The 26129-nt window shown below is 35.7% G+C and overlaps 1 protein-coding gene across 2 annotated transcripts; it reads left to right on the top strand.

The window, feature by feature from the left end:
- Nucleotides 1–21618: 21618 nt before the first annotated feature.
- Nucleotides 21619–24240, top strand: LOC113293527 (kinesin-like protein KIN-7J). Of its 2 annotated transcripts, XM_026542143.1 has the most exons (10): nt 21633–22078; nt 22159–22428; nt 22804–22893; nt 22995–23095; nt 23179–23292; nt 23374–23455; nt 23542–23598; nt 23711–23768; nt 23874–24125; nt 24220–24240. In XM_026542143.1, exons 2-7 carry the CDS (start codon nt 22224–22226, stop codon nt 23547–23549), a joined length of 600 nt encoding a protein of 199 aa, XP_026397928.1. In that variant the 5' UTR covers nt 21633–22078; nt 22159–22223; the 3' UTR covers nt 23550–23598; nt 23711–23768; nt 23874–24125; nt 24220–24240. The 2 variants fall into 2 exon arrangements, with proteins under 2 accessions (XP_026397927.1, XP_026397928.1); XM_026542142.1 differs by having other exon boundaries at nt 21619–22078; nt 23374–23768.
- Nucleotides 24241–26129: the final 1889 nt, after the last annotated feature.

The raw sequence follows: 26129 nt of genomic DNA, 5'->3' as shown, positions 1-26129 counted from the left end.
ATAAGGATGAGGCGGTTAGTAAATACAGTGAGTAATGGTGAAACGCTTTCTTTTATGGAACATCAATTCCAGGCGTTACAGGTTACCACCTCCTCCCATTTACTCACCCGTTTTCCATTTCTTAATGAGATCAGAGTACGTTTCCCTTCGACTTGTATAAATAGGCATTACCTATTTCTTAATAAGATCAGAGTACGTTTCACTTCGACTTGTATAAATAGGCATTACCTATTTCAGTTCAGGTCAGGAGCATACAACACTCAGAAAACATTTGCTAGTTTTCCATCTGTTAGCTTCCCACTTTCTGATACAAGTCGTAGAAAACAACTACTCTCCCAGAAACAACTATTCTGGTATCAACACTTTCCTCTCTTCCCTCCCCAAAACCAACCATTCTCCTTCACTTTGTGACCGAAGCAAGTCTGGAACGGCCATTTCTTGGTTTAGGACGGATTTGTACAGATTGATCTCTCTAATCTAAAGTACTCCCTTGCAGTACATTGTTTAGAGTTTAAATTCGTTTCTCACCCACACACCCGAAATTACCAAAATCAGCAGAAACCGATTTCACCCTCAAACACCTTCTCAAGTTCGAGGACTGGGTTCGCGGACTTAAGCTCATGGAAGGAGTTCACAAACTCTAGCAGAAATTCTCGAGTCGAGAACTTCCGCCAGTTCGCGGACTTGGCTCATGTTACTTCCATTTCTCTTGATCAACAAAGTTCGCAAACTTTGGTTCAAGGAAAGGACTTATACATATATGTGTTTCCAAAAAAATGCTTATATCCTACCAATGGTTATGTAATCTAAACTCGCATTTAAATCATTGAAACATTCTCAGAGGACGGATATAGCCGTTATTCACATACCATTTTTCGTCAGAGCAATTTTCAAAGTGATTGAAACATAACATGACTTTCGTCACTAGGTAAAGATGAATTTGACTAAAGCGAAAGATTACCAACACATATTTCGAGAAATAGATAGGAGAGATAAACTCGGCTCGAAATAGCAAATGTGTATAATGAAAGTCTATATACCAAAACGACTTTTGTCTCAAGAGTAGGAGATAGAATAGATAGACTTTTGAGTGACAGATAAGATCAAGTCTCCACATACCTTTTAGTCGATGAAGATCCACCAGTTCCTTGAGTAGTCCTTCGTCTTGCATGATGATTTCCATGGAGTTCTTGAGCTCAAATACACTTCCTATCCTAGTCCGAAACCTTTAGCTATGTAGGCTAGAAATCAAGACTTATAGTTTTGATCACTAACATTGACAAACATGCTTGAGATAGCAACGCATGCGAGTTCGACCGAGCAATTCTCTAACAATCTCCCCCTTTGTCAATTTTAGTGGCAAAACTATTAATACATATGGAATACAAAAAATAAATAAATTAACTTTTGTAGCTCTTATTCCACATGCCTAATCTTCAAGATTACTCGAAATCTTCGTCACTTCCAAGTACTCCAATGATCCCAAAGGTTGTAAGTTTAGCATCATCGTTGTTGAAAATCCGTAGTTATAACAACAAGAAAACAATAGTTCTCAATCATTGTTATACAATTTCATAGTATCATTACACGGCGTCAAAGTTCAATTGTATCACAACTTCAACAACAATACTATGGTGATATGTATCACTCCCCCTTAGTCAATACTCCATCTCACATGGAAACCACTCCCCCTTACATAATGATCCGAAAACCATATGTATTTGTAGTATGAACTACATATTAATTCTCCCCCTTTTTGTCAATAAAATTGGCAAAGGTACAAGAACGGGATCATAATGAAATTTCCGAAAGAGAAATTTCATGACCAAAAGAGAGAACACACATCATCTTGTTCTTTAGATGCAATCATAAAGCCGAAGCTAAATGCATTCATCAAGGAGTTTAAAGATACAAGATAACCCCTATAATATTCCACAACCGCACTCCCCACAAAGAATTGGCAATTAAGCACAAGTTCAAAAAGAACTCTCCCCCATAATATGTCATTCTCAAGGGAACAACAAGAGCGACCTTAATTTCGAAAGAGAAAAGAAGGATTTCTTTGGACACAACACACAAAATACTCTGACAGAAAAATCAATCCTACGGAAACAAATACAGAATTGAAGTAAATATGATGTTTTTCTTTTGTTACATATCAGTGGTTACACTAATAAGTGTGACTTTAATTAATTTAAGTCACACTAAAAAGTATGTCAAATCTTTGACATATATAAGTGTAACAATTTATGCAGTAATTAAGAAAAAAAATATATTTATTTTTATTTCCCCACCTTGTTTTGGATCCATACACCGCTTTATCAAATCCACCACATTAATTGTTAGTGCATAATATTAAAAAATAATATCCAAAAAATCTAATAGAAATTAAATTAATAAAAAGAAATTTTTTTCAACACCAACTAATATCCTCAATACACTAAACAATAAAACTAAAAATTATTATAAATTAAAACATAAACTCTACTCTACCTAACAGTACTTATCAGTACCAAAGTACACAAAGTTTTATTTGTAAATTGCAGACGCTTCTTATGCCACACTACCCAACCACCACCAACATACGAAGATAGCTTATAGTAGTCGTCACCTTGAGGAGGGTCCAGATTGGTGCAGAATCATCGTGGACACATTCTACGCGAACTTTACTCCCGTTGTTTTGGAAAATTCTGTGGTGACAGACTTCACCTTTCAAACCGATCACCACATACCCAGCAGCAACTATTTTTTCATTCCTATCCAACAAATTCACATTTTGATATGAAGACTCTTCATAACCAGAATTGTCGAAAGGTTGTGTAACATGGGATTTAAATTCCTTGTAAAAATATAGCCGCACTATCTTCAGATACTTCCATCAGTATTTTATCATCTCCAAGGTGAACAACATACGACACCCCAACATCTTAATCCTACACAGAGTAAAATGACTAAAGATGTTGATTACAGAAAAATCCAAGTGAACTCAAACACAAAAGTAAAATCCATAAAAAGATAACATCAAATGCCAGCACACTAATAGAGAAAATTCTCGAAAAGGTGAAAAAGTGAAAATGCCAGCACACAGAGTGACCAAAGTATTTGGTAAGATCTTGTGATTATCCATATCATCCTTTTTGTCAGGGTGACTTGAGTATGATATAGAGTCAGGAGGAGTTTGCTGATACTGTTTAAAGGACTCCTCCGAAGAGGTTCGACAAGTATTATTGTAATCATAATTGTAATTGACAACCTCCAGTCTTAAATTAAAATAGTTGACATTCCGGATCCTCAATCTTTTTAATCAAAGCTTCCTTCTCCAGTTGAAACACTTCTGGAGAAGTAAGATTGTTCATCATGGAATAATCAGGACTATTATGAGGACAAGTGTGATTATCAGCAAAGAGGTTAAGCGAACATTCATAGATTTCATTCTCAGGACAACAGTTAAGAGTAGCCATCCATGCTTTAGTTAACGTACTCAACTCCGTATCAGGATCTATAGAAGTATCGTGGATACTTTTATAGCACTTTGAACCAGTTTCGCAAACAAATTTTTCTTATCCTTCTTATTGATTGAATTGATTCTCTTTTGAGACTTTCTTTTACTCCGTCTAAGAGTTTTCTTAAGTTGTTGTATAAACAGCGACAAAGTAGATTTAAAGCAATTCTCATCTCTTTTATCAATCAATCTAGGACGTCGAGACTTTTTATCAGTTGAAACAACATGATTGCTTAACAAATGATGTTTATCTCTTTGTTTAAGTTCAAGGTCGAAAATTTTAAGCTTTCCAACAAGAGTATTTTTGGAAAGTGTATCAAGGTTATTTCCCTCAACGAGGCATGCTTCTTAGAATCGTATCTAGATGGCAGCGATCTGACAATTTTCATCACAATGTCCTTTTCAGGAATAATCTTACTCAATCCGAAAGATGCATTAAAAATTTCAGACACTTTGTGATTCAACTGATCAAATGAATCTTCATCTGCCATACGAAGGTTTTCCCAATCGGAATTAAGGTTTTGAAGCCTAGCTTCCTTTTCACTGGTATTTCCTTCAAATACGGTTTCTAAGATATCCCAAGCATCTTTAGACCGAGTACGCGTAGTCACATGGTCTTGAAGATCTGGGGTAATGACATGTATGATGGCATTCAAACCGTCGGAGTTTTGCTTTGCAGCAAGTATCTCTGCAGCATCGTATGCACCAATGTTCTTTGGAACGGTTGCACTACATATTGCCACAACATGAGCCTCATAGCCATTAACCACATAGACCCATGATTGAAAATCACGCGCTTGAAGAAAGGCACGCATATCAATTTTCCACCGTAAGTAATTTAAGCCATCGAAGACTAGTGGTACGTTTATATAAATAACACCTTTGTCCATATCAGATCGCTACAAACACATACTTATTAGGTCTTTAATGTGTTTTCCTGCTCTGATACCAATTGAAAATGCGGGGGTCTAACAACCACACCCAACAGTTCGTTTGGAAATCTGAGAGGACTTACGCCAATACACTTTCTAAAGAATCAACTAGACAGTCAGACTCAATATAGAATAAAGTATATCAAAGAGTTTAATATCTCTAACTCTTAATTCAATCCGCATTTAGAAAATAGAAATCTACGAGCCTGATTGAATATAAGAGGAGTTACTTGAACGGTACCAAAAACCAGTGTTCAAGTGTCAATCAATGTAAATCAACAACCAAAGGTTGGATATTCTAATTGATTGATCTTAGCGCACAACCTGTGATATTTCAATTATATAAAAAAATATAATGCGGAAAAGAAATAACACAGACACCAGAATTTTGTTAACGAGGAAACCACAAATGCAGAAAAACCCCGGGATCTAGTCCAGATTGAACACCACACTGTATTAAGCCGCTACAGACACTATCCTACTACCAATTAACTTTGGACTGGACTGTAGTTGAACCCTAATCAATCTCACACTGATTCAAGGTACAGTTGCGCTCCTTACATCTCTGATCCCAGCAGGATACTACGCACTTGATTCCCTTAGCTGATCTCACCCACAATTAAGAGTTGTTATGACCCAAAGTCGAAGACTTGATAGACAAATCTGTCTCACACAGAAAATTCTATAGGATTGAATAAATCTGTCTCCCACAAAAATACCCAAGAGTTTTCGTTCCGTCTTTTGATAAATCAAGGTGAACATGAACCAATTGATAAACCAGACTTATATTCCCGAAGAACATCCTAGTATTATCAATCACTTCAAAATAAACTTAATCGACTAGCGAAACAAGTTATTGTGGAATCACAAACGATGAGACGAAGTATTTGTGATTACTTTTGTATCTTGACTATCGGAGATATAAAATCTCGAGCCAATTATTTCAATTGCACTCAACACGATAGAAACAGCAAGATCAGATCAACCAACTACAAAGATAATAGTTGGGTCTGCCTTCACAATCACAATGAAGTATTCAATTCATTAACCTACAGGGTATAGAGAAGAAACCTAAGGTTAAAGGAGAACCGACTCTAGTTATGCAACTAGTAACATACAGGAGGCGTGGGGATTAGTTTTCCCAGTTGCTAGAGTTTTCCTTTATATAATTTTCAAATCAGGGTTTTCTATCCAAGTTACCTTGGTAACAAAGCATTCAATATTCGCCGTAAGATGAAAAACCTGATTCAACCAAGCTAATATATTTTAACCGTTAGATCGAACTTAGCTTGTTACACACAAATCAAATGTACCCTCATTTAGGTTTATGTAACCGTACCTAAACGTGTACACCAGGTTGGTTCACAAATAGTTAACCGTGGTTAGCCGTATTATTACTCTCATATCAGCTTATTCATATTAACCATAACAAGTTCAAATGACTCAAATGAAACTAGTTAAAGAGTTGTTCAATTGTTTAGAAAACACAATTGAAACCAAATCGGTTTGATTCACTTGAATAAATCATGGATATTATAGCCACGGTTTGCAAAGATTGCATTCCTTATGATTTAAATGTTTAAGTCCACGAACTGACCGATTTAACAAAGTAACCATCTTAAGTATGCGTACGGGTATGTGTACTTAAGCAACCGGTTTTGATTTTGTAAAGTTTCCAAACTCAGCAGAAATTTTCGGTTCGAAAACTTCCGCCAGTATGCGTACGGGTACGCATACTTAAGGTGACTAGTTAAGAGTTTGTCAAAAACCAAACTCAGCAGAAATTCTCGGTTCGAGAACTTCCGCCAGTACAGACACATATGCATACTCTTGGTTTCTTGTTTGTGGATTTATATACTAATGTGCGAACACACTATATATGCTTATATCCAAAGATGGTTAGATAATCAACTCTTTATTTCAATCATTGGAACATTCTTCTATAATGACAATAGACGATTTCACACATTATTAGCATCAAAGAAATTTTCAAGATATTGAAATAATTATTATCGAAACATTTCAAGCCTGCATCAAATGATTGTATCACACAAACCATGTAAGATGTTACTCGGTAATTTTCTCATGATATAAGATAAACTTGGTCGAAGCGAAAGCTTACCAACACATATTTCGAGAAATATGTTAGCGAGATATACTCAGCTCGAAATCTCAAATGTGTATAGAGAAAACTATATCGTAACACGACTTATATCTCAATATAGGAGATAGTAGAAATAGACTTTCTAAGTGATAGATGAGTTCAAGTCTCCACATACCTTTTGTCGAATAAGTTCCACAATCTCTCCTTAGTAGTTCTTCATCTTCAAGAGATGAACGTCGAGAGATCTAAGCTCAACTATACTACCTATGTCCTAGTCCGAGACATCTATAAATAGGCTAGAAATCAATACTTATAGTTTTGATCACTAACATTCACAAACATGCTTGAGATAGCAACGCATGCGAGTTCGACCGAGCAATGCTCTAACAATCTCCCCCTTTGTCAATTTTAATGACAAAACTATCAATACATATGGATTACAAAAAACATAAAAAATATAGCTTCTCATCAACATGCTTGATCTCCTTGGCATCTTCAACGCGACTCAAAATCTTCGTTACTTCCATCCAAGTACCCCATGATCCTAAAGGTTGTAAGTTCAGCAGCACAGTTGTTGAAGATTCGTAGCTATAACAATGAGAAAAAAAAATGCTCTCAATCATTGTTATACAGTGTCATAGTATTATTAAACAACATTAAAGTTCAATTGTATAACAACTTTAACAAAAATACTATGGTGATATGTATCGCTCCCCCTTAGTCAATACATATCTCAACATGAAAACCACTCCCCCCTACATAATGATCCGCAAACCATATGTATTTGTAGTGTGAACTACACAATAATTCTTCCCCCTTTTTGTCAAAAAATTGGCAAAGGTACGAAAATTAGTAGGATCCTAATGAAATTTCCACGGAGATACTTCATGACCAAAAGCTATATTAACATACCAAAAAATTTAGATGCAATCATAAAACCGAAGCTAAATGCATTCATCAAGGAGTTAATAAAGATACAAGATAACCCCTAAATATTCCACAGCCGTACTCCCCACAAAGATTTGGCAATTAAGCACAAGTTCAAAATGAACTCTCCTCCATAAAATTTCATCCCCGATGGAACAACAAAGGCGACCTTACTTTCACAAGAAAAGAAGGATTTCTTTTGGACAAACAAATCACATGAAAAACATGAATTTGAATCCAAAAATATTCAATTGAAATAACCACAAGAGAACCCATGGTTAGTTCAATCGAAAAATAGAACCAAATTAATCACAAGAAATCACATGATTAATTTAATTGAAATACACAACCAAATTAACCACAAAGTGATCAATTCAATTGGTCATGCTCGACATAAGAGAACTTACAGAGCAACAACTAAAATAACCAAAAGAGAATGACTAATTTAGTTAGTTATGCTCGACATAGGGAACCTTACGGAGCAACAACTAATTTAATCATAAGAGAATGATCAACTCGGTCGGTTGTGCTCAACATAAGAAACCTTATGGAACAACACAGTATATGCACAAAAATGTGGATCGGAGATCGACCAAATACTGCGGAATAGACAAGGATTCATCCTATTTTCCATCAATATTTGCACAATGACATATAATAGGCTTTATCCTTGTAAATAAAAGTTTTATCCTTTCTTCCATTAAAATATGACATAAAAGTATTTAACTTTTGTAATGCCAAAAGTTCATTCTATCTTCCATCAATACATTCATATCGACATAATAGAGATAACTTTTGAACAAGTATGGGACAGTCACAGGTTCACGGACGTAAACAACATATCCCATAACAATTTGCAATATATAGAATCATAAAGATTAAAAATTGCAAAAATCATCTTCCAAAAAACTTAGAATTTAAATAAATAAATCTAAGAACATGAAGATGAAAAATCGTTGGACATAGCTATGTGTACTCACAATAATGGCTATTCCAAACCCTAGTTATTCTTCTAAAAGGATAACAAAGAAGATTTACTAGATATAATAAAAAAAAACAACTCCTATGAAGCATTTCACTTACTTTGAATACTCTTCTCATATTCCCTATATTCATCTAGATCATCCTCGATCAGATCAATCCTAGATTCAAGATTATCCATCTTTTCTTCAAGTCTCTTGGAGGAAGCTTCAAGTTCTTTTTTCAGGGAACGAACTTGTTCCAAGTCGAGATTCATGGTTAAAGAGAGATTATCAAAATGAGAGACAGAAGGGTTACCATCAAAAGAGGAACCATGTTTGTCATAGTACATTTCATTATCGGAAGAATCAAAACGAATCTTCTTAGAGGGAAAGAGAACGGTCCAAACATCACTTTCTTTGCTTGAAAGACTTGAAGAGGACATGATAGAAGAGATAAATAAAATGTTCATGCAGCGGAGGAAGTCTTCATCTTAAAAAGGAATGAAGATAGAGGATAAATTTCCAAAAATACCTTTGACCAAAACCCTAACAGAAAATGGTTATCCTCAGAAAAGGTCTTAAAAGAAAAAGCCGTTCGTGAACATACGCGGTTCTAAGCTTAAAACAGACAGAAACAGAACAATTCCTAGAAAGATAACAGAAATATTTCATCACAACCCTCTTGAAAATTATGTTTCTTGTCTAAGAGGGATAGACAAAAAGTCATCAACCTAAATACAGAATGTAATTGTTCCAATCCACTACCGGACTGGGAGATTTCTTACTAGGGGATGTAGTATTTGTTATTTTTTGTTTCTGTATTTTTTTTAAGAAAGAAGAGTTATACAGATAATTATTTTCTTCTTTACACACAGTTTTGAATACCTTGATTGTTGTTTTTCGCAAACTAAGGAGCAATTTGGAAATCTCTTTTGAAAAGAAAGGTTTCATAGGAGATTTCTTTTTCTTCTTCTGCACACATCGTTTAGCAAAGGAGAAATGCTCTTTATCTTCAGTGATAATAGCTTTAAGATGATCCTGATGTTCACACAGAGTGACCAAAGTATTTAGTAAGATCTTGTGATTATCCATATCATCCTTTTTGTCAAGGTGACTTTAGTATGATATAGAGTCAGGAGGAGTTTGCTGATACTGTTTAAAGGACTCCTCCGAAGAGGTTCGACAAGTATTATTGCAATCACAATTTTAATTGACAACCTCCATTCTTAAATTAAACAGTTGACATTCCAGATCTTTAGTCTTTTTAATCAAAGCTTCCTTTTCCAGTTGAAACACTTCTGGAGACGTAAGATTGTTCATCATGGAATAATCAGGACTATTAGGAGGACAAGTGTGATTATCAGCAAAGAGGTTAAGAGAAAATTTATAGATTTCATTCTCAGGACAACAGTAGCCATCCATGCTTTAGTTAACGTACTCAACTCCGTATCAGGATCTATAGAAGTATCGTGGATACTTTTATAGCACTTTGAACCAGTTTCGCAAACAAAGTTTTCTTATCCTTCTTATTAATTGAATTGATTCTCTTTTGAGACTTTCTTTTACTCCGTCTAAGAGTTTTCTTAAGTTGTTGTATAAACAGTGACAAAGTAGAGTTAAAGCAATTCTCATCTCTTTTATCAATCAATATAAGATGTCGAGACTTTCTATCAGTTGAAACAACATGATTGCTTAACAAATGATGTTTATCTCTTTGTTTAAGTTCAAGATTGAAAATTTTAATCTTTCCAACAAGAGTATTTTTGGAAAGTGTATCAAGGTTATTTCCCTCAACGATGGCATGCTTCTTAGAATCGTATCTAGATGGCAGCGATCTGAGAATTTTCATCACAATGTCCTTTTCAGGAATACTTTTACCCAATGTGAAAGATGCATTAACAATTTCAGACACTTTGTGATTAAACTGATCAAATGAATCTTCATCTGCCATATGAAGGTTTTCCCAATCGGAATTAAGGTTTTGAAGCCTAGATTCCTTTTCACTGGTATTTCCTTCAAATACTGTTTCTAAGATATCCCAAGCATGTTTAGACCGAGTACACGTAGTCACATGGTCCTGAAGATCTGGGGTAATGACATGTATGATGCCATTCAAACTGTCGGAGTTTTGCTTTGCATCAAGAATCTATGCAGCATCGTATGCACCAATGTTCTTTGGAACGGTTGCATTACCTATTGCCACAACAGGAGCCTCATAGCCATTAACTACATAGACCCATGATTGAAAATCATGCGCTTGAAGAAAGGCACGCATATCAATTTTCCACCGTAAGTAATTTGAGCCATCGAAGACTGGTGGTACGTTTATAGAGATAACAACTTTGTCCATATCAGATCGCTACAAACACATACTTATTAGGTCTTTAATGTGTTTTCCTGCTCTGATACCAATTGAAAATGCGGGGGTCTAACAACCACACCCAACAATTCGTTTGGCAATCTGAGAGGACTTACTCCAATACACTTTCTAGAGAATCAACTAGACAGTCAGACACAATATAGAATAAAGTATATCAAAGAGTTTAATATCTCTAACTTTTGATTCAATCCGCAATTAGCAAATAGAAATCTGCGAGTCTGATTGAATATAAGAGGAGTTACTTGAACGGTGCCAAGACCAATGTCCAAGTGTCAATCAATGTAAATCAACAACCAAAGGTTAGATATTCTAATTGATTGATCTTAGCGCAAAACCTGTGATATTTTAATTATATAAAAAAATATACTGCGGAAAAGAAATAACACAGACACCAGAATTTTGTTAACGAGGAAACCGCAAATGCAAAAAAACCCGGGACCTAGTCCAGATTGAACACCACACTGTATTAAGCCACTACAGACACTAGCCTACTACCAATTAACTTCGGACTGGACTGTAATTGAACCCTAATCATTCTCACACTGATTCAAGGTACAGTTGCGCTCCTTACATCTCTGATCCCAGCAGGATACTACGCACTTGATATAAAATCTCGAGCCAATTTATTTCAATTGCACTCAACATGATAGAAACATCAAGATCAGATCCCGCAACTATAAAGATAATAGTTGGGTCTGGCTTCACAATCCCAATGAAGTTTTCAAGTCGTTAACCTACAAGGTCTCGAGAAGAAACCTAAGGTTAAAGGAGAATCGACTCTAGTTATGCAACTAGTAACACACAGGAGCTGCGGGGATTAGTTTTTCCAGTTGCTAGATTTCTCCTTTATATAGTTTTTAAATCAGGGTTTGCAATCCAAGTTACCTTGGTAATAAAGCATTCAATATTCACCGTTAGATGAAAAACCTGATTCAACCAAGCTAATATCTTTCAGCCGTTAGATCGAACTTAGCTTGTTACACACAAATGAAATGTACCCTCATTTAGGTTTATGTAACCGTACCTAAACGTGTACACCAGGTTGGTTCACAAATAATTAAACGAGGTTAGCCATATGATTACTCTCATATCAACCTTATTCATCTTAACCATAACTAGTTCAAATGACTCAAATGAAACTAGTTAAAGAGTTGTTCAATTGTTTAGAAAACACAATTGAAACCAAATCGGTTTGATTCACTTGAATCAATCATGGACATTATAGCCACGGTTTGCAAAGATTGTATTCCTTATGATTTAAATGTTTAAGTCCATGAACTTTAACAAAGTACCAGCTTAAGTATGCGTACGGGTATGCGTACTTAAGCAACCGGTTTTGAGTTTGTAAAGTTTCCAAATTCAGCAGAAATTTTTGGTTCGAAAACTTCCGCCAGTATGCGTACGGGTACGCATACTTAAGGTGACTAGTTAAGAGTTTGTCAAAAACCAAACTCCGCATAAATTCTCGGTTCGAGAACTTCCGCTAGTAAATAACTTGTCTCATTCACCAATTTCGTATACACACATATGCATACTCTTGGTTTCCTGTTTGTGGATTTATACACTAATGTGCGAACACACTATATATGCTTATATCCAAATATGGTTACATCATAAACTCTCTATTTCAATCATTGAAACATTCTTTTATAATGAAAATAGCCGATTTCACACACTTTTATCATCAAATAAATTTTCAAGATATTAAAATAATCATTATCGAAACATTCCAAGCCTACATCAAATGATTGTATCACACAAACCCTGTAAGATGTTACTCAGCAATTTTCTCATGATATAAGATGAACTTGGTCGAAGCGAAAGCTTACCAACACATATTTCGAGAAATATGTAAGCGAGATATACTCAACTCGAAATCGCAAATGTGTATAGAGAAAACTATATCGTAACACGGCTTATGTCTCAATATTGGAGATAGTATAAATAGACTTTCCAAGTGATAGATGAGTTCAAGCCTCCACATACCTTTTGTCGAAGAAGTTCCACAAGCTTCCCTTAGTAGTTCTTCGTCTTCAAGAGATGAACGTCGAGAGATCTAAGCTCAACTACAGTACCTATGTCCTAGTCTGAGACATATATAAATAGGCTAGAAATCAAGAATTATAGTTTTGATCACTAACATTGACAAACATGCTTGAGATAGGAACACATGCGAGTTCGACCGAGCAATGCTCTAACATAAGCAATGATCGAAGAACCAAAAATAAACAACAGAACCAGAAGTAGACCTTCTAGTATCAGGGAAACCAACCCAGTCAGAGTCTGTCAAGGCCTTTAGACACTGCAAATCCCCAGATCTAAGACTAATTCCAAAACCAATACTGCCCTTCAAATATCGAATAATACGTTTGACAAGTTGTTATAGCATAGCTCGGTTGAACCCACCAAACGTTGGTATGTCAAGTTTGGTTGTCATATTTTAGTGAGCCAAAACTCATTTACAGAGTCTCTTGATTATGTACTAGAGTCAACTTCGTATAGGTTAGCTTGAAATTATTAGGATATGAGACATTACAAGTATTGCGAAGACTTGAAGAAGTGAATAAGTAAGGAGCTACAACGACAACATCATCCTTCCACTTGAGGTTAGTGATATTTGACTTGAACTGTTTCATTCCCTAACGTATCTTTCAAGTCGTGCATATTGAAGACAAAAATGCGAAGCATGAATGATTATACTCTAGTTAGATATAGTATTAAGGAATACAATACAAGGTTTATTGCTTAACCATTAAACTTTGTAGATAAGACATCGACATAATCGTTTGAATGTTATTGTGATTATGTATGGGTATAAGGTAAAAATTTCATCCTAGGAAACAATGTTTTACATTTGTTTTAAGGAAGTAAATTCATGAACTTGTTTGGTGAATCGAAAGAGAAATCGCCAGGCATTATTGGTATTGTTATTCATTGCATATATTTTGAACTACCAATATATGTGATTAGTATAACCTCTCATGAGCTGTTTATGTTGTTGGTAAAACTATTCACAAAGGCCTGACTTTTGTATTGGTATGATTAGTGAAACCAATCTTAAGTAATCACCTGAGATGGTATGATCGATTTAGTGTTATTAGTATGACCGATTCTGGGTAAAAGGGAACCGATCCTAGTAAGAGGTTCAACCTATCACAAAGGGGAATTGATCCTTGTATGAGGTGCAATAAGTTTTTAGGAGAAAGGGGAACCGATCCTATGGACATGTGCAACACGTTTTTAGGCAAAGGGGAAACGATCCTATGGACATGTGCAGCAAGTACAAGTTATATACCATATATATGTGGGGAACCCGTCCTAGTACCTAGTCAACCGAATTTTGGTAGCTAGCGTGACTATGCAAAGTACTCACATGGAGGTAGAACCGAAACTTGTTTTGGTAGACCCGTGAAACCCATGTTTGGTGATTGGCTGTTCTTGATCAATCGCGTACTTCTTGAAAGTCAGATGAACCAATTCTAAACTTTTTTAGAAGTGTGGCAAATCGGTTTCAAGATTGTAAGTATGAAAGATGACTTACAAAGTAAAGATGTCGACATACTTTGAATATGTGCAGTAACGCTTATCTTTAATTGTTCAAAGTTATTCCTTAATATCTAAAGGAAGAAAATTTCAGATCGAATAAAATAAATTGAAAATCTTTTATTTAAGGTTTATAATTTTATTTTTGGAAAATGAAAATTACTAATGTGCATTTACTAGTTGGAGATTTAATAAGAGATTTTCGGTCATTATTTGGACAAAGCATTCCAGAAATTATGGAAACCGAATTTGGAATATATTGCATATCTTGAGAATATTTTGGGTTTTGGAAATTCCTTGGTGTCCAAACTTCCTTGGTCTATAAATATCAAAGTTTGCATTTCGAGCAAACTAATCCTCAGAGACAACAAAACTATCTCTGTTGTGCTGCTACTGGTGAAGCCGCCTATTCGGAGAGGAGAGTAACCTAATTAGGCGAAATCTCTTACGGCCGCTCAGTTTAAAGACTTATTTGGGATTGAGAAGCTCTATTAGTACCGTTGGTGGGAAACTAGATAATTATGGTTTATCTTTTGTTTTCGATTGATTTGATTGACTAACGGTGGTTGAACTTTGATTGCACCTAGTTTGTTTATGCTTGAGAATCTTTTATTTAAGATTCACTCAAACTAGATCGAAGTTTCGACGGGGATCTTTAGACTGTTTGTAGATCTAAAGACGTCTTTTGATAATCCATTGTTAACAGACTCCGTTTTGTGCGTGATTGATCACAAGAGATTCAAGTTGATTGTGTGAAGGTGTTTATTGAAGATCTACGAAGATTTGAAGACAAAAAAGACTTTGAAGATTTCTGATTTGGGTTCATAATCTTTGGTGTGCACAATACTTGTTTCGGTAAAAGAGGATCCAACTATAATCGGTTTATCTTTGTGGTAGATTAGATTGATTAGTTGTGTAGATCGGCATCAATACAATTATTTGTGATTAAAAGTATTAATTGCAAAATCTTAACAATTACTTTGGTAGTTGATAATAAGATAGATCTAAGAACCTGACAAAGGAGTTTATTGAGATAAACATAAGAGCCTTTTGTCGAACTCACATCACTTGGTTGAAAAGAGCTGATACCAAACAAATCTGTTGTTCCTTTACTATTTGGAATACGAACCAAAGGAATTGTTCCAAGTAGGTGACTTATTACAGGTCAGAGGCGTAGGAATACTGGTGTGGTTTTAAAAGAACCTACAACTTAGACCTGCAAGTATACAGGGTCAGTTGTAGAGAGTGAGGTAAGAAGGGGTTTGTCCTCAGGGACTTGGTGTGTGTAGTTGAATCTATGGTCTCACCACAACTGATTTCAGAACAAGAAGTAACACAAATAGGGGGTTTTGTTTGCCGATACGGCTAGATGAATAATTATACTACACCAACAATATTAGAATGCAATTAGAAAGCACTATGGAAGTCGAATCCACTGCTTAACCTGCACTAGATAATTCAGTTATGGATATTACTCTTGTCCTTTTAATGAATAGCGGTGAGGATTCGTGTCTTACGCTTATTCAAGGTGATCTGAAGATGGATGACTAATCACAACTAAAGTATTTATCCTAAGTAATAATTGTCTGATTAAAGCACAACTATTCAAAAGATAAATCAATTCATTTAAGCATGAGTTGCAGCACAACAACATAGAATAGTTCTAACTACCTAGGTTGCATGACAAACAAGGTGAAAGTAATATGTTGTAGCACAAAGATTAAATCTATCCTTAAGCAGTTAAGCACAACAAGAACAAATTCATAACCAAAATTATCTGATATTAGATTAAGAGCTTCATCTAAGCCCTAGTTAGAAAATTAGAACATTATAAGAACTGAAAAATAAACCTAAATACTACAGCTTGGTGCACCGGCTAATCCGGGCACGACCCTTTACAACATCCCAAAGCATCTATTTATACATGCACAAGTTTTCCCAAAAAAAAAACAGAAAAGTAGGGTTTCATAAAGATTGAAATTAGGTTTAACTAATCTCTGAAAACTCTCAAGTGCATCGACCCAATCTTCTATTTCTTCTCCTGATGCTACTCATGCCTTCAATTGCTCTCAATTTCGACCTAGTTTACCAATTTTACACGCTAGGGTTTTAGAGAGAAAACGTGTAGAAATTGGGAAAATAGGTGGCTAAAGAGAAGGGAGAATGATGGGATTAGGGTTGGTGGTGTTTGAGAAGAGATGGTGGTGGTGTGGTGGTGGCAGAGAGTTGGTGGCGGAGCTGTTGGTGTGGACATGGTGTTGCAGACATGGAGAGGAAGGAGAAGGAAGAGATGAAAGAAACCCCGATAGAGTTATCTTAGGGTTCTCTTGGTTTGGGTGTATAGGTATTAGATGCTTGGGTGTTAGACGGAATCATCAAATCTCGATGTTCTGCTTGTGAAAGACGTCGGATGAGAAGATTATGGATTAATCCAACGGCGCGATGGAGATGGGTATGGAGCGACCGTTGGATGTGGGATACATCAAAATTGACGGTCCAAGATGGAGTTAGGTGCTATAGTGTTAGACAGGAACATCAAAGCTCGATGAACTCTGATGAAGCGACCGTTAGATGATGGAATGGATCCAATCTGACGGTTTAGAAGAGAAACGGGTTTGGGTTTGGGCTTAGACAATCTTGAGCCCACTTCTTCTTTAAGAACAAATTCTTCCTCTTCAAGCCCACTTCTAGTTGATCCGGCTCTTGCAAACATCATTCTTCGCTGCCTTTCTGCGGGAGTCTTTGCCGTTTCTTTGCTCTTTTCGTTCCGTGAGTTAACCAGGCTTTATTTAGTACCTAAAAATGAAAAATTAATTAAGAAAAGTATTTATTCTTGAAAACAACGAAAACACAGAATATGGGATAAAATGGAGCGTTAATGCACAAATGATGAGTTAAATGCCAATAAAAAGGTGCAAATATATACAATATTTGGCACTCATCAAATACAGACGGAACTAGGTGAACTATAGGTTTAGTTGCTTGGTCTCAACTATACGTAGTTGGTTTGATTTTGTATAGCGGCTTAATCCTGAGAGTATTCAATTATGGACAAGGTCACTGGGTTTTTCTGCATTTGCGGTTTCCTCGTTAACAAAATCTTGATGTGTCATTTACTTTTATTTTCCGCAATTATAATTTTTGTTATTATAATTTAAAGTAAATTACACAAACATTAATTCCTATTTACTTGATAAGTAATCCTATTGTGTTTGGTTAAGTCCGAACCTTTTATCAAGTAAACATACTTCGTTGTTGTATTGTCTCGATCTCTTATCCATAGACAATCACATGAAGTGTGAACCGATTAGTGGTATTGTCTCGACTCAGTCCATAGACAATCACTTTCGAAGAAAGGGCTTATAGGTGGAAAAGTTTTAGTTTGAGGTATATTTGGGTACCCTCGTCTTTTCACAAGTAGCATATGCAAATCAGTTAGAGCATGCATAAATTGGGAAACACAAGTATCAACAACAAAAGTATTATGGTCTCATCAATATCAGAAACTGTATTACCTTTGGCAACTAGGGTAGAGCAGGGTTACATTCCAACATCTGAGCTTTACTCGACAAATCAACAATATAATTCTTTTGAGATAAAAATAAGGTATCAGATTTTCGTACAACTTCAATACCAAGAAAATAACTCAACTATCCCAAGTCCTTCATTGAAAATTCATAACTTAAAGCATGAACGAGCTTATCCATTAAGTAGGTCGAATTACCAGTTAATAATATGTCATCCATATAAAATAACCGAATAAGCATATCAACACCTTGTTGTATAACAAACATAGAAGAGTCACATTTGGATTTGAAGAAGCCAAAAGATAGAAGAAATGAGTTGAATATATACTGTGGGGCCTGCTTCAAGCCATATAAACTCTTCATTAGATGACACACATAAGAAGGATAATGAGGATGAATAAATCCTTGAGTTTGTGCCATTTATACATCTCCATCTAAGTATCCATGCAAGAAAGCATGGGACACATCGAATTGCTTAACAGGTCAGTTTCAAGTAATTGCTAGAGTGATCGAGCACAATTCTTATAGTTGGAAACTTAACTACGTGACTAAGTGTTACATGAAAATCAACTCCATCTACTTGATTATAGCTTTGTGCTACCACTCTAAACTTATATTTATCCAATGAGCCATCTTCTTTAAGTTTTACTCTATACACCCATATACAATCTAAGATATTCATCCAAGGTTCTGGTGGAACATACTCCCATGTGTCATTAATTACAAGTGCTTGTACCTCATTTTTCGTAGAAGTGACTGATTTAGGGACAATTGATGTTGTTTTGTAACTCTTAGGCTCATCAGTGTTCGTTAATAAAGAAGCACATGCAGTGGGAAGTGAATGCTTTACTGAGACATGAGAAACATGATCAGGGAAAGTTTTTTATTTTGACAATACGCCATTATCGGAGCTAGTAACAATATATAGTGCTAGTGGGAGGTAGGCCCAGGACAAGATGAAATTTCAGAAACAGAAGTAGGATGATCAATATAATAAGTATCAGAAGAAATAAAGGGTTATTTTGTTTTTGGTACTCATGTTTTGTCCAACTTTTGAGTTTGGTCTAACATTTGTCCAGCTTTGCGTTTGGTACTTGGAATTAACGTTGACATGTGTTGACTCCGTTACATTTTGACTTCCCTTTACTAATTATCAAAATAATTAGATAAAATTGAATTATTAAAATGTTTACAGTTATACCCTTCTATTTTACTAATATTGACCTAGTAAGTTTTGGACCCATTCTCTTTATCTCCACCCCTATCGCCTCCGCCACCATATTCTCTTATCATCACGTACCAGAAAAACCAGACTATGTATCCTATCACTTTCTCTATCGATCACCACTATTGCACCCATCTTCCCTTTTCCAAAGATATTTTTTTTAATTAGCCAAACACAACATATATTAAATCAAGTGAATCCTTTTTTTGCTGCTAGTTATTAGTAAAAGATATGACAAGTTCATATACAACATCACCACTGCGATTAATGGAAGAATCAGATGAAAAATAAAAATAAAACTGATGTTGATTTTGAGAATCCAGACACCAATATATCTCCCAAAATGTAAGAAACAGAAGGTGGTGCTTGAGCTTGTGAACGTACTGTTGGGTGTTTATAAGGATCTAAAAACACTAATTTCAGCATCAGGTGCATCATCATCAGGAACATCTGATTTATTTGATTTCGAGGTTTGGCAATTTTAATTTGAACATTAATTTCATTTTAGAGTAAGAACTTTGTGGGTTCTAACTTTTATCATAATTTGAGTTGAGATGGAAATTTAGATTTGTAATCGAACGATTTGTTATTGGGTAGGCATCTTGCAATTGGACGAGATCGTTATTTGTGAATGGTTCAAAATTTTGTATTGTGAAGCTCATCAGTTCATAAGAAGAAGATGATGGGAGTTTAGGGTTTTTCTGAATTAAGGTGGAAACTTGCAGAAATTAGGGATTTTGTGTAATAGGGTTTTTGGTTGAATTGGTTTGTGGGGTTATGCAGAGTAGTTGAATTTACTCATGGAATTATGTAGAGAAAAAGATAAATTGATTGGATTTGAGGAAGCAGATTTTCCAATTGAGCTTTTGGTTCATGGGGTTATGCAGAGTTCTGGTGTTTGTGGAGGCGAAGAAGATGAACGGTGTTTGTGGAGGCGAAGAAGATGAACTGAAAATAGGGTGTTGGAGGGACATTTTTGATAAGTGGAAGGACATAATAGTAAATTGCAGCCTGTAATTAGATTTTAATTTTTTTAATATTTATCAAACAGAAGTCAAAATCTAAACAAGTCAGCGCATGTCAACATTGATTCCAAGTACCAAACGCAAAGCTGGACAAATGTTAGACCAAACTCAAAAGCTAGACAAAACCTAAAGGTGTATTAGATGGAGAAAAGAGCTGTAATATTTTCATTAAAAATCACATGTCGTGATACATGAGTTCTTCTTGACACATGGTTATAACACTTATAACCCTTATGTAAGGGACTATAGCCAATAAAAATGCACTTGACAGACTTAGGAGAAAATTTATCAGGTCTTGAATAACCAAGAAAATGATAAAAAAAATGATCCAAATACTTTTAAAAAGTATAATTTGGCAAAACATCAAATAAGACATCATAAGAAGACTTAAAACCCATAATCTTTCTAGGGTCCTATTGATTAAGTAGGTAGCAGTGAGAAATGCTTCTTACCATTCCTTGAGACAAAAAAGAGTAAAAAATTAGTGTGCATGTTACCATTTTAGTAATGTGCCGATACTTCCTTTCATCAAGGCCATTTTATTCAAGAGTTTTTGGACAAGATATGTGAATCAAAATACCACTAGTCTCAAAAAAAAAAAAATCCTAAAAGGACCCTTGACCAATTCACTTGCACCATCAACTTGAAAAGTATGAATTTTAGTCGAAAACGGATTTTCAGTTAATCTTTTGAAATGAGAAAAAAATGCAACAACATCAGACTTCAAAGTCATTGGATAAATCAAGTGAAAACGACTAAAATAATCTATAAATACAATATAGTATCTATATCCATCCAAAGAAGAAATAGGTAATGCTCTCCACACACCACAGTGAATAAGAGAGAGAGAGATTTAGGTGCATGGGAATGAGACAAGTACTAAAAAGGTAAGTGAAAAAGCGGGGTACAACAACCACACCCAATATTTCGTTCGGGAATCTGTATGGACTACCTCCAATATAATTCCAAGAGAATCAAGTAGACAGTCAGACTCAACACTACACCAAATTCCGGGATTCGTAACAGCAATTCGCAACGGCTTTGTGGCCGTTACGAAATTCCGTTACAAATGGACATTACGAAAATTTCGTATGAGCCGTTACTAATTTTTGAAAATTTTGTAACAAGGTTAAGCCGTTACGAAAGTTTTTGTAGGCGTGCGAGTTACACGCTTGGTCACACTTGGGTCGTAACAATGTGTGTGTACCATTCACATACGTGGTATTATGTTTCATCTTACACCGTATATGCCTAAGGTAATATCTCTACCCTTCATTCTAGTCTCGAGATGCATCTCAATAATAAAACCCTAGATTTTATTCCTACACCATATTTTTTCATCTCTTTCTCTATCTGTTTATCTCCGCCTCTTCGTCCCTCTTCCTCTCTCTCGATCTCTCTACACAGTGAGAAGATACAGATACTCAAAATCCTGAAGAAAAAAAAACAAGATCGAAGGGAATCTCATTTCTCTTATTCTTCTTCTTCTTTTTCCTTATTCTTCTTCTGTTCTTTGTTTTTATTTTTCTCAGAATGAGAAATTTTTCATATCAATTAAAAAGAAATCTAGGGTTTCAGTCGAAGAACGAGAAGGTTCGGATGAGGTTTGAATGGATCTGAAATTGAAGATGGGTTTGATTCAGATTAGGTTTTTGGTTTTGTGGATTGTGAAATGAAGTTGAGGATCTGAAATTAGGGTTCTCATGGTGCTGCTGGTGTGAACAGTGGAGAGAAATTAGAAGATTAAAATGGGTTGAACGGGTTGAAGGTTGCTGTTGAAGATGAATGACTAGATGAATGTTTAGGAAAAGTGCAGGAAGGAAGAATTGGAAAAAGGGTTGAAGTCAGATTCAATTGTGAGCTGGTGTTGGTGGTAAAAAGCGTAAAAAGCTCGCCATTAAAGGAATTTTAATTTGTGTCACGTTGATTTCTAAAACGTCCTTTGCACCAGGTAAGCAGTTTTAATGACTGGAAATTAGGTTTACGCTCAACTAACTTGTGATTAAACATGATTTATTGTTTTGATTGTAGGGAATGTAAGGATCCTTGGATTTTTTTTTTAGAAAAGGTGTGTTGAATTAGGAAGAAGGGGGAAAATGGGAGAAATTGGTGGAGACCAAGAAGTGAGTGCTGGTGCTGCTCACGAAGAGAGAATTACAGTATCTGTGAGGTTAAGGCCTTTGAATGAAAAGGAAATTAGAAGAAATGATGTATCAGATTGGGAATGTGTTAGTGATAACACTGTTGTATTTAGAAGTAACCTTCCTGAGAAATCTATGTTCCCGACTGCGTATTCATTTGGTAAGAAAACTCCTCTTGTATTGTTTTTTAATTTTGGTCTAGTTTTTTGGGTGATGATTAATTATCATTCTCTAGGCATGGATGAATTTTCTTAGTGCAGATTACAAAATTGCATCAAATTAATTGCAGGAGGTAGTTGAGGGTAGTAGAGAAGATATTCTCTGCGTGTATACCATATCATATTTTTATCTTGAAATATGTGATTCTGGTTTCTGATGGGTTCATTAAGAGGATTTTGGTCTTTAATTGGAAGCAAATTTCTTGAAGAGTGTTTTTCAGGGTCGATTTTGATTGGATTTTGTTGCTTGTCGAGATGAATGATTAATTTTCTCTCTTTGGCTAATTGTTTGTTATCTTTATTTCTTGTATGTATAGACAAAGTATTTCGGCATGATTGTAACACCAGGCGGGTTTATGAGGAAGCAGCAAAAGAAGTGTCTCTTTCTGTCATCAGTGGTATTAACTGTGAGTATTATATTTTATTCTAGTGCCATTGTGATTGCTCAACTTCGGGTGATACTTTTATTAACAAGTGAAACTTTATCCACCAAAACCACTACTTTCAGCGAGTATTTTTGCATATGGACAAACAAGCAGTGGAAAGACATATACCATGACCGGTGTTACTGAATATGCACTCGCCGACATATATGACTACATCCAGAGGGTAGGCAGAGAGCAAGCCACTTACTGTTTTGTCGTATCTGTGTTTGTTATCGACTTTAACAGAATTGGTGTTATTTCTTGCAGCATGCGGAAAGGGAATTTATCTTGAAATTTTCTGCAATGGAAATCTACAATGAAGCCGTCAGAGGCATGCTAAGTTCTGATACTGGTCCACTTAGGCTTCTTGATGATCCAGAAGTGAGGTTTTTTCTGATATAAGGTTCGCTTAACGTATATATGATAGTCATCTAAATCGCTGGCACAATCTTGTTTCAACAGAGAGGGACCGTTGTCGATAAACTTACTGAGGAAACTTTGAGGGATTGGAGCCATGTCCAGGAGATCCTCTCTACATGCGAAGGTAACCATGGTCAACCAATGTCCTGCTTTTATTCAATGGTTCCATATTCTAATATGCAGACCATGCCTCTTGCTGCTCAAAGACAGATTGGTGAAACCTCGTTGAACGAAACAAGTTCTAGATCTCATCAAATTCTCAGACTGGTTTGGCCTCCTAAAGTTTTAAGCTATATTTGCGCAAAAATTCAATGCAGTATCTTTGCATCCTTATACCTGGTTCACTTACATAATGAAACTTTTCTCTTGCAACTGGCAGCAAATTAAGAACCCCAACTATAAGGGAAAATGGAAGGCACCTACGATTGACAACCCAGGTTTTGTGGAAGTAGCCGACTTTTGTCGAAGTTTTCAAATGGCTTATGTCACTATCAAACTTTTGCTGGCAAAATACTTTATTGATTTATTAAGTTGCTATACAGATTTCAAGGATGACCCTGAAATCTATATCTACCCCAAGTTGAAATATGCGGGCATTGAATTGACGCAGGTATTTGTTTTAATTACTGTTTGATGCTTTACATTGTTGTTCTTTGAATGTAAAGGTACTAATTTAGCAAGATGTGCACATTTTCCAAGTGAAATCAGGAACTATGTTCGACAACATCTTGGTATGCTATGATCCTGATTATGCAAAGAAGCTCGCAGAGGAAACATGGGGAAAACAAAAGGAGGTATGAATTTTTACTGTCTCTTTTTCTTTTTCGTTGGTTGTTATATCTGGTTTTGAGGTAGATTCTTAATCATGTTCAAAACTCAAATTTATAGGGCGAGAAGGCAGCCTTTGATGAGGAATTAGAACTGTGCTTGGGTTGCGAAGTGTGTAGGTATTAAGCCTGGCACGATTGCCATGGATTTGGAGGGCATTGATGGAAGATAAAGAAGGTAGGTGATTTATCACATTGGTGTTTCAATTTTTTAAGTATTTATGATCATTGCATACAAGTATTGTTGCTGATTGTATCTTGCTTGTTAAACTCAGGATGATACAACATTTGAGAAGCAAAGTGCTCCTTTTGCTTTGGCGATTTCAGACTTTGTACTGATAAACATGTGAGTTGCAGGTTACAACACATAATTTCATGTGCATTTCCGGAATGTAGTCCTATAGTTGCTCCATCTTGTTACCATATGCATCACCCAAGTGTTTTAAGTCATCTTCTTTGTTTATACAGGTTGAGCAGTTACGAAAGAGGTTTATCCACTCTATTGCTCCAGGAGGGCTTTCCGGTGATAGATGGTGTAGTCCCTGCTTCAGGATTTAGTTTTAGTGCACAGCAGATATGTTAAAGTTATCCTAGACAACACCTTAACCTTCCTGCTCATAAGGTCTATAAATTATTCTGTAGGGAATCAATTTTTTGTTTTATTTTTGATTTCAATTTCTTCAATATATTTTTCTTTTTGCTGTTCAGGTAATGGTTGCAACTGTTCGATGTGAAGAGATTGCCAATGAAAAGCTCAATCACTTGACCTCAGCACGTTAGAAGAATATTGTAAGTTTGGTGGGATAGCCTTGGCTTATGAACTATCTATGAACTGATTGGCATCTGATTGTTGCTTTTCAATATTGTAAGTTTTGTAAGTTCCAATGTAGGAAGTTTCTATGATACTTGCAAGAATTTTGGTACTTCGAAGAATTTATGTTCTTCTTTGATTGAAAGTTATATGAATTGAATATATGAATTGACTGAATGTGATGGAATGAAAAGGGTAAGCAGGTTATTGGAATTCCGGCATATTTCCGGCTGAAAATGAACTGCCGGTTAATATTGACCTGGTCAAAACTGGTCGTAGTGACTGATTTTGACCAGGTCAATGTTGACTAGTAGTAATTTTTTTGCTGTTACAAAAACGTTCGTAACGGCTTCATTGTTTCAACTTGCCACGTAGTAACGGCTGAAACACGTTACTAATGTGCCACGTAGTAACGGCTAGAGAGTGTTACGAACAAATTGTTACAAAAAGCTTCATAACGGCTGGGAGCTGTTACTAACGCCGTTACAACCAAAATTCGTAACGGCCCCTTTTCCGTTACAAACAAAATGTAACACTCCTTTTTGTAACAGGCAACAGCCGTTACAACCGTTTTAGTAAAGGCTCATTTCTGTTTCTAATCCCAGAATTTGGTGTAGTGCAATCAAGGAAAAACATCCAAGAGTTATATCTCAATTTCTCAACACAATTTGCAATCGAACAGAGAGAAATATGTGAGCCCGATTGATATGAAAAATAACTTGATCAGTATCAAAAACCAATGTTCAAGTGTCAATCAATTTCAATCAACAACCAAAGGTTGGATTACCAATTGATTGAACTACGCACTACTTGTGATATTTCAATTATATAAACAAATATAATGCGGAAAAGAAATAACGCAGACATCAGAAGTTTTGTTAACGAGGAAACCGCAAATGCAGAAAAACCCCGAGACCTAATCCAGATTTGAACACCACACTGTATTAAGTCGTTACAGACTCTATCCTACTACAAGTTAACTTCAGACTGGAATGTAGTTAAGCCCTAACCAATCTCACACTGATTAAGGTACAGTTGCATTCCTTACGCCTCTGCGTCCCAGCAGGATTATACGCACTTGATTCCCTTAGCTGATCTCACCCATAACTAAGAGAAGCTACGACCCGAATTCGAAGACTTGATAAACAAATCTGTCTCCC

The sequence above is a fragment of the Papaver somniferum genome, chromosome 7 (genome assembly GCF_003573695.1).
Source record: "Papaver somniferum cultivar HN1 chromosome 7, ASM357369v1, whole genome shotgun sequence".
Taxonomy (NCBI): domain Eukaryota; kingdom Viridiplantae; phylum Streptophyta; class Magnoliopsida; order Ranunculales; family Papaveraceae; genus Papaver; species Papaver somniferum.
Note: the sequence above shows the minus strand (reverse complement) of the source record. Positions and strands in the feature narration are given on the sequence as shown.